Source organism: Octodon degus, unplaced genomic scaffold (genome assembly GCF_000260255.1).
Source record: "Octodon degus isolate 3935 unplaced genomic scaffold, OctDeg1.0 scaffold00011, whole genome shotgun sequence".
Classification (NCBI taxonomy): Eukaryota; Metazoa; Chordata; class Mammalia; order Rodentia; family Octodontidae; genus Octodon; species Octodon degus.
This window is the reverse complement of record NW_004524587.1, coordinates 13798819-13808272: the sequence shown is the minus strand read 5'-3', so window position 1 is coordinate 13808272 and position 9454 is coordinate 13798819. Positions and strand designations below refer to the sequence as shown.

At 42.1% G+C, this 9454-nt stretch overlaps 1 protein-coding gene across 1 annotated transcript in view; it reads left to right on the top strand.

Annotated features, from left to right (window-relative positions):
- Prmt7 (protein arginine methyltransferase 7) overlaps window positions 1-9454 on the top strand; it is a 47534-nt gene that overhangs the window by 30762 nt on the left and 7318 nt on the right. The window contains exons 9-13 of the mRNA XM_004625836.3: window positions 3149-3276; window positions 3681-3816; window positions 5071-5154; window positions 5615-5662; window positions 6891-6980. Of these exons, the coding sequence (XP_004625893.2) occupies window positions 3149-3276; window positions 3681-3816; window positions 5071-5154; window positions 5615-5662; window positions 6891-6980 (486 nt within the window). The remainder of the gene's footprint in view (window positions 1-3148; window positions 3277-3680; window positions 3817-5070; window positions 5155-5614; window positions 5663-6890; window positions 6981-9454) is intronic.

Below are 9454 nucleotides of genomic sequence, written 5' to 3'. Positions count from 1 at the left end.
GAGATATGTTCCAGACAAGTGGGTCATGTTTCAGATTTGACTGCATGCTTAGCTGTCTTAGTTATTTTTCTCTCATTACTGAGAAAAAAACCTAAACCCCAAAATTAAGGAAGAAAAGATTTCTTTAGCTCACAGTTGGTAGAGGTTTTAGTCCATAATCAGCTGGCTCTGAGGCAGGGTGGCATCGCAGAAGGGCAGCCATTTATCACGGCAGAAGGTATCAAAAGCAGCAGATGGTACTAATAGTGACAAGAACAAGAGAGGCAAACCTCTTTTCCTGCTTTATATTATAGGCTGGCTACCTGCCCTATGGCTGAAGTAGCACTCATATCTCTAATCCCAGCACTAGATAGTGAACTAATAACAAACTCTACAGATTCAACTGTCTCTGAAAATCCCAGCCCCTGTGACTGCATGAGGCTTGGGGGAGGGAGACAATACATAAACTATAACATTAGCCCAGCTTTTTTTTTTGAGAGAGGGCCTTACTGTATAGTTCAGACTGCCTTTGACCTTTCAGCAGTCCTCTTCCCTCAGCTTCCTGAATGCCAGAATTACAGACGTGCACTACGATGCCAGGCAACTAAGCTCCTAAGAGTCACAGGACCAAGTTTTCTTTAGTTCTTGAGGATGACAGAATGAACATTTCATTAGAGTTGATATGAGTACCCACTTTTTAGGATGTTTATCCTTCATCTCTTTCCAGATATGAGCTTTTGTCAATTGTTAACTTTTGTTTTATGCTGTATCAGTCTTCATCATTTTAAAAGTCTGAATATTCTGTATATACCTATCAGTTTCTGAGCTGCTGGGTGTTTGGTTCTAATTTTTGGCTAGTATAAATAATTTTGTGTTGTGCATGTTTATGTGAACATCCCATCCACATACACACACAAGAAAATTCTGTATAGGATTTGTAGTAAAGATAAACACAGTTTACTAAATGCTGATCTGGGGTTTGGATGGTAGCTCTGCAACAGAACACTGAGCTAGCAATGCATGAGCCCTGGATTTGATCCTCAGCATTGGAGAATGAACTGTAAATCACTATAATATTGTACAATTTAGAATAAGCCAGCTGGGGGGATGGCTCAGTGGAATAAGTGCTTCCCTGGCAAACACAAGGGTCTGAGTTCAATCCCTGGTTCCACAGGAAAAAAAAATTACTGGTAGAATAAGCCAGTAAACCTTTTTGTGTTATCTTCTCTGCTTTTTGTCTGGAAAAATTGTAAAACCGGAATAAATAAATATAAAAACTGATATTCCCTTTATTTAAATGTACTGATTGCCAACATTTGCTTTATCTCTCTTCCCTCCCCTTCTCCCTGCCTCCCTTCTTTCTCTGTGTACAGATCTTCCACTTTACACATTTTCGTGCTAAATCATTTTAAAATAAGTTACATACATCTGGCACTTTACTGTAGTATACATTTTCTAAGAATAAAATAATCTCCAGCATAAGCAAAGTGCTATTAGTACACCTAAGAACAATAGTAACTCTATAATATCATTTTATATGTAATTTAGAATAAAATTTCTTTGTCTTCAAATGTCTTTTTTAAAAAATGCATTTAGTACAGGGGATACAGGGTCTCACTACATAGATTGGATTCATAGTGATCCTGTTTTCAGCCTCCCAAAGCTCTGGAATTATAAGTGTTTGCCACCACATTGAAGTCTCAGCGTGCCCTGGGGGTAGGGCCGCACAGCATGCTAGGGATGGAACCCGGCTATTGCGCTCTGCCTAATTTAGTCTGCTGAGCTATCAGGCCAGCCCTTCCAAATATCTTTAGTAGCTTTTGTTTTCCCCAGTTTAAGTACCACTTAAGTTTTGTCTGACCTTTTTGTGTTTTGAAGTCACTTAGATGACAAGAGGAGGGGTCGGGGAGATAGCTCAGTAGAATAAGCACAGAAACTGAGATCAGTCCCCAGTTCTGAGCAAAAAAAAAAGAAAAGAAAAGACTAGAGAAAATTCTGAATGTGTTACAGCCTGTAGAATATGACTAAACCTTGTTCTGAGGCCAGAGAATTTTTTCTTCAAATGAGAGGTGATTCACAGCCCAACATTTTGCATTGGTGCTGCTCTGTGTGTAGGTACCAGAGCCTGTCATTGTACCCTCTTCTAGCCTCTGTAGAAGACCACATGATATCTTCCAAAGCTATCAGTGTTCCAGCAAGCTTTTTTTTTTTTCAAAATTTTATTGATAAACAGATAGCAATGAGACAGTTTCAAATCAAATCGGAAGTACAGTTTCAACAAATAACACACTGCATATATTCTTCTTAGTGGTTAATTGCTGTACAAGATGCGGACTTGAGATCCTATTTACAAACACCATTAGAACAAATCATTCTATTCATTAAGAGAATGCAACTATATATCTATCCTAACCACTTTGAATACACAGATACAAAATGGACATTCATCTGTATACCCCATTTTTTCTAAGTTCCGTTATTGAATATTATAGGTGTGTAAACTCAGCAAAATATTCTAAAAGACGGGCTGGTGAGATGGCTCAGTGGTCTAAAGCACCTACTTAGAACAAGCTTAGCAAAGCACAGGGACCAAGGTTCAATCCCCCAGCACCACATGCCAGCCAGCCCCGCCCCCTGGTGGGCTGAGTTGGCCACACACATAAAAAAAAAAAAAAAAAAAATTCTAAAAGAGTCCAGTAGCCCATAATAGCATTGGGTCTTCTGTTTAACTGGCAATGTCAGAAATTACTGACCTGAGTCCCCCACAGCTCATCCAGCAAGCTTTTACGCCACTATCCACTCTAATTTGTAAATTTTTTCTTTTATCCCTTTGACACGGTAGTCAGTTGTAGTCTACCATGACTCCCTACAAAATGATAATATGCTTTTGGCCCCAGGATTAAAAGCATAGCTCTTGGGGCTGGGGAGATGGATCAGGGGAATAAATGCTTCCCTGGCAAGCACAAGGGCCTGAGTTCAATCCCTGGTTCCGCACCCTCCCCCCCCCCAAAAAAAAGGTGCTTTCTTCAATGTGTTAATTATTGAAACTGTCCTACCAGTTTGGTTTGAAACTGTCTCATTGCTATTTGTTTCTCAATAAAATTATGGGGAAAAAAAAAGTGTAGCTGTTGCAGCTTGGTGACAACTGGCTCCCTGTTCTCCATTTCAGTGGCGGGACCACTGGATGCAGTGTGTGTACTTCCTGCCACATGAGGAGCCTGTTGTTCGAGGTACAGCCCTCTTCCTGGTAGCCCACCATGACGACTACTGTGTGTGGTATACCCTTCAGAGGACCTGGTATGCCTGTACTTCATGTGGGTGGGGTCTGGGCCTTGGAGACAGCATGCTGATCTAAATTCCTCATGTATAGATCCAGAAGAGACATGTGTGTGCAGATTTATATCTGAATGAAATAAAATAACAAAGGTTTGTGACTGGGTACATCAGTATGTATCTATTTGTACTCAGGAGAGACTGTTAGAGGTTGCTGGGATACATTTGGAACAGACATTTATAAAAACTAGTCCATGAGCCCTGTGACCTCCAGTACCCATGCAAGAGCTAGTGTCCAAACTCTTGCCCTCTAGAGACCTGTTGAAGGCCCAGGCCAAGTCTGCAGGGCCATGTACCATCCCTCATGCCTTTTGATGTTAGTGGGTTATTCCATCATATGTCTTCATGTCCTTCATCTTTTCATTTAGCCCTGAAGAGAATGGGAGAGTCCGTCAAATGCGACCTGTGTGTGACTGCCAGGCTCACTTGCTCTGGAACCGGCCTCGGTTTGGAGAGATCAATGATCAGAGCAGAACTGATCAGTATGCCCAGGCTCTGAGGACTGTAAGTGTCTAGCCCCTTGGTTCTGTGCTCTATCTACCACTCTACTTATGATTTGCTGGTTTGGTTGTATTTCCTTGTCTGTATGGATTTTGCTAGCTCTGTGGGGTAGACACTAGAAAGCCATGAAGTTTGTTTTGAATTTCAGAATGTCTTGTCTGTTCCTGTAAGAGCCTTCCTACAGCCTGCACTTGTCCTGCTAGACATTTTGCCTTTGTGGTCACCAGCAGTTGATGTGGTAGCCTGATGACTACTGTTACCCTTTTCCTCTTCTCAGATGCTGCGCATTTCTAAAAAGTTCTAAAATGCAAATCTGATTGTGAAACTCTGGCCTGAAAGTCTTTGCTCCTTGCTGCCTATAGTGGAGGTTTAGCCTGGAGATGTCATTAGCAGTATGGAAGGGGTCTCCCAGACCCCATAGAGTTGTATATAGTAATGCATAATGCATGGATGCACATGCTTGCATTTGCCAGGGGAATAAAGGATCCAAGTTGTTTTTGAGTTCCTCTCCAAAGAGTCTTTGACTCATAAGGGCACTTGGGTTTTGGGAAATCATTTGAGAATACATGGGCCAGACAGCAAAGAAACTTGTCCAAAAAAAAGAAAGAAAGTAAAAGAAAAGAAACTTGTCAAAGGAAGATGGCTTTGGGGCCAGGGAGATGGCTCAGTGGAATAAGTGCTTCCCTGGCAAGCTCAAGGGCCTGAGTTCAATCCCCGGTTCTGCAAAAAAAAAAAAAAAAAAAAAAGAGAGAGAGAGAGTGAGAAAGGAAGATGGCTTTTTGCAAATGGGGCACACCATCTGGATCTTCTAGTTTGATCAAGGAGGGCCTTCCTGGCAGTGAGCACTAGTGGGGAGAGAAGACAGGAGTAAGGTGGCAGCAGGTTACTCATGGGCCCAGGAGGATCCAGGCCAGTGGTGGGGAGTATGGGAAGAGACCCTTAATGATTTAACATTTATTTATGGGGTGGGTGGGTGTGTGGGTGTGTGTGGCCAGCTCAGCCCACCAGGGGGCGCGGCTGGCCAGCATGTGGTGCTGGGGGATCGAACCGCGGTCCTTGTGCTTTGCCAAGCTTGTTCCAAGTAGGTGCTTTAGACCACTGAGCCATCTCTCCAGCCCGACCCTTAATGATTTAACAGTCAGAGTCTATGTGGGTGTAGGTTGGGGGAAGAGAAGCATTTCTCTCAGTTTGCTAGTTTGCCAACAAGAATCTCCTGCTAAACCAAGAAAACATGCTGAACCTGCATTTTCTCCACAGGTGCTGAAGCCAGACAGTATCTGCCTCTGTATCAGTGATGGCAGTCTGCTCTCCATGTTGGCCTATCACCTTGGGGCAGAACAGGTATTGGGCTCATGCTTTTCTGTTGGCTTCCTGAGGTTGACTTCTCTATTTCTCTTTCTGTGAGGCTAGCTTCTGTCTGTCTCTCTTTTTTTTCCCTTCACATTTTTAAGGTCAGTTCTCGAGTTAGGGCATTGCATGGCTCTAATCAAAACTTTTTGCAAGTACAGCTATTGTGTGTGGAGTGTGCTTAGTCTAGGAACTTACAGATTTTCCTGCCTGCCATGTGTCAGCAGGAGGCAGGTGATAGGTACTGCCATGTAACTAACTGCAGCTTGAGTTGAGTTGGTCACCTTGTCATAGTCAGTGCGCAGTGTGGGTGCTGTCCCAGGTAGGTATTGAGCAGAGGCAGAGTTGTTTGGGCAGTGACTTCTGTCTTGGAATGGTCTCAACATATTTTCATCTTGAATTTCTTCCTCAGTTAAGTAATCTATAATAACTTACAATGTGGTGGTCTCTTTAGGTATTTACAGTTGAGAGTTCAGCAGCTTCCCATGAACTCATGAAAAAAGTAAGTGATAATGTTACTGAATTAACAAGGGGGTCTTTGTGGCCTTCTTTCCTGATTTTGGGATGGGAGACTTTGCAGCAACATTGGTAGCAAGGAATTGCGGGGAGCTGGTACACAGAGAACCCTCCTTTGTGGTATGGCATCTCTAGAGAGCTGGCCTGGGAGTACTCTAGGGTTGGCATTGAAATAGAAGTGAACGTTTGGACTCTGCATTGATTTTTATGCCTGAAGTAGTTTAGGCTTTTTTTTTTTCCCTCATTTCTAAGATTTCTGCAGCTATAGAATTGAATTGGGGGAGGGGGAGATGGCTCAGTAGAATAAGCGCTTGCCATGCAAGGGCCTGAGTTCAATCCCTGGTTCTGGAAAAAAAAAAAAAAAAAAAAATTGAATGGGACACCAGCACCCATGGAGTCAGTGCTTACAGCCAGACTGGACAGAATATTTCTTTCTCTGTCAAAAATGGGTTTGATTTCCTCTCCAAGGGGTAACCCACTTCTACCAGAACTTGAAGTCTGTTGCTAAGGCCTGCCATTTACCTGCAAGAGAAATGTCTTGCTGCTATACCATTTTGTTCATGACTTTATCCCTGGTCAGTAAGAGGCCACTCAAAAGTAGTTTTCACAAAGCGGGAAAAGTGGTGTTCCATGGGTATTTGCCAAGAAAATTCAGAGAAAGCAATTTTTTTTTTTTTTTTTTTTGGTACCAGGGATCAAACTTAGGACCTTGTGTTTGCCAGGTAGACACTTAAGCTGCTGAACTATCTCTAGCCTCCAAGAAGGCAACTTTGAGAATTTTTTTGGCTTTAGTGCTGGAGATAAAATGTAGGTCCTCCTGCTAGCTAGCCAAGTGCTCTACTACTGAGCTGCACCTCTGCCCAAGAGCATATTTCCTCCCCTGGGACAAAACAATACTTTATTATTTTTGTTTATTTATTTTTTAAAATTTATATATTTTGGGCTGGCGAGTTAGCTCAGCAGTCTAAAGCGCCTGCTTAGGCAAGCTTAGGCAGGTGTAGACCTCGGCATCACATGCTGTGCCAGCCTTGCCATGAGGGCAGGGCTGAGCTGGCCAAAAAAAGGCATCCTAAAATGTATGTATTTTGTATAGGGCTCACTATGCAGCTCGGACTTGTAGTGATTCTCGTGTTTTCAGCCTCCCCAGCGCTGAGATTAAAAACAGTATGTTAGTATAAACAGTAACATGTTTTTTTGTTTTTTTTCCTCTTAAGATCTTCAAGGCTAACAACTTAGAAGATAAAATTAGTATCATTGAGAAACGAGCTGAGATGCTAACATCCACAGACCTGGAGGATAAAAAGGTGAGAATTAGGGACAATGTGAGAGTGCACAGTGCAGCACTGAGGTAGTCCCAGCCTTACCCCCTGGGCCTCTTGGTGTCTCCCATGTAATCATCAACTGAGACCTGGCCACTGTGAAGTGCGGTGAGGCATTTATAGAGAAACCTGTTGAGTGCAGAACTATACTCTGAACTTGTACTCTGCTCTGTCCCTCAAGTGAGAGCATGGCAGCCTCTTGAGGTCAGAAGATCATAAGGTGGCTCCTCTCTTTTACCTTCACAGCAACCCCACTTCTCTTCACATCTTCTGCTAAAATGGTTCTAGATCCAGGAACCACTCCCACAAGGGACCTCAGAGTTTTCTAATGTAGTATCCTTGCAGGCTCCATTTGTTCAGGTCCTTAGGCCCCTGTTACCCAGGGGAACTCACTCTTTTTGTCCCTAAGAAACTACTCATTCCAGGTTTTGTTTGATTTCACCTTCCTGGCTGCTCCTTCTGAGTCTCCTTCATGATTGTTTCTTCTTTCACTTGATCCTTCCCTCCTGCTATTTCCTGGCTTCTCCCCTTGTCCCTCATCTTTCCCCTCCTGCTGTGTTTCCTCTCCAGGTGATCTCATCCCTTCCCATATGTGAAGGTCTTTGGGTGTGGTTAGGCCTCCTTATTGGTTTTTTTTTTAAATTTTTATTTTTGAGATGGGTTTTATTACGCAGTTCAGCCTGGGCTTGAACTCACAGTCAGTGATCCTCCTGTCTCAGCTACTCCAGTGCTGGGATTATAGGCATATGCCACCACACCTGCCCCTGTTTGTTTTTTTGAGACAAGGTCTCACACTGTAATCCAGGATGGCTTTGAGTTCACTATGTAGCTTAGGCTGGCCTCAAATTTCTAGTGATCCTCTTGCCTAGGTTTCCCAGGACTGGGATTATATGCATGTGCCATCACTCCTGGCCCTCTTTATTTTATTTATTTTTTTTGTTGTTGTTGTTTGTTTGTTTGTTGAACTGGGATTCAAATTTACAACATTATACTTGTGCTGCTGAGCTGTATCTCAGGCCTTCTCTTTACTTTTTTTTTTTTTTTTTTTTTTTTTTTTTTTTTTATTATTTTGAGAGAGAGAGAGAGAGAGAGAGAGAGAGAGAGAGAGAGAGAGAGAGAGAGAGGTGTGTGTGTGTGGCCAGCTCAGCCCACCAGGGGGCGGGGCCGGCTGGCATGTGGTGCTGGGGGATTGAACCGCGGTCCCTGATGCCTTGCCAAGCTTGTTCTAAGTAGGTGCTTTAGACCACTGAGCCATCTCTCCAGCCCTTCTCTTTACTTTTTGATTGAAGTCTTTTATGTTGTTTTTCATTTAATGCCCCAAAGTGGATTCATCCAAAGTGGAAGAGGTTGTGTTTCATCTATCCTGGACAACCAGCCAGCCAGCCATTCATCTATCATTTATGGCCTTTTTTTTTGGTCATAGCTTTATTCAGATGTAATTGACATGCTATGAAATTAACCCATTTGAAGTATACAACTCAGTGGTTTGTAGTAAATACATGAACTTATACAGCTTCCACCTCATCTGGTTTTAGAACATTTCTCCTCAAATCCCTTGGAGCTTCTTTGCAGTTGATCAGTGTATCCATACCCTGGAGTCAGGCAGCTTCTCCTCTGGTGTCTAAATCTATGCATCTGTTCTTTCACAAAAGTGAAATGCTATAATCTATAGTCTTGTATTAGGCTTGTCACTGAACATAAAATCTTTTTAAGTTTATCCATGTTGTATCAGTGTATCATATTAATGTATCAGTTGCATCAGTATATAAGTAATTTGTTCTATCTATCTTTGTCTGTCTATCTATCTATCTATCTATCTATCTATCTATCTATCTATCTATAATCTGTAGTGGGGAATGAAGTCATGGCCTTTGCACAGAGCTGTATCCCCAATTGTTTAATTTTTTTGAGGCAGTTTCATTAGGTAATCGAGTTGCCCAAGCTGTGCTTGAATTTACAATGCTCCTACCTCAGCCTCCCAGAATGCTTAAACTATAGGCTTATGCCAACACACATGGCTATTTTGTTTTTTATTTTTATTTTTATTTCTTTTGAAGCAGAATTTCTCTTTGTAGTTTAGCTGGCTATGAACTCACTATATAGTCTAGGCTGGCCTTGAACTTCTGATCCTGCTGCCTCAACCTCCAAATGCTGGGATTACAGGTATGCATTCTCATTCCTTTTTAATGTTGAATAATAATCCATTGTGTGGATATGCCATATTTTATCTGTCCACCTGTTGATGAACATTTGAATACTTTCCATTTTTGTTTATTTTGAATATTTCTGGCGTGAATATGAATATGTGATTGTGAGTATGTTTTCAGTTTGTCTTAGGGAGATACCTAGATATAGATTCAAGGTGACTGCACATACATCCCCATCAGTATATGAGTTCCAGATTCTCTTAATTCTGACCAACACTCAGTATTATCTTTTTTTTTTTTTTAATTTTATTT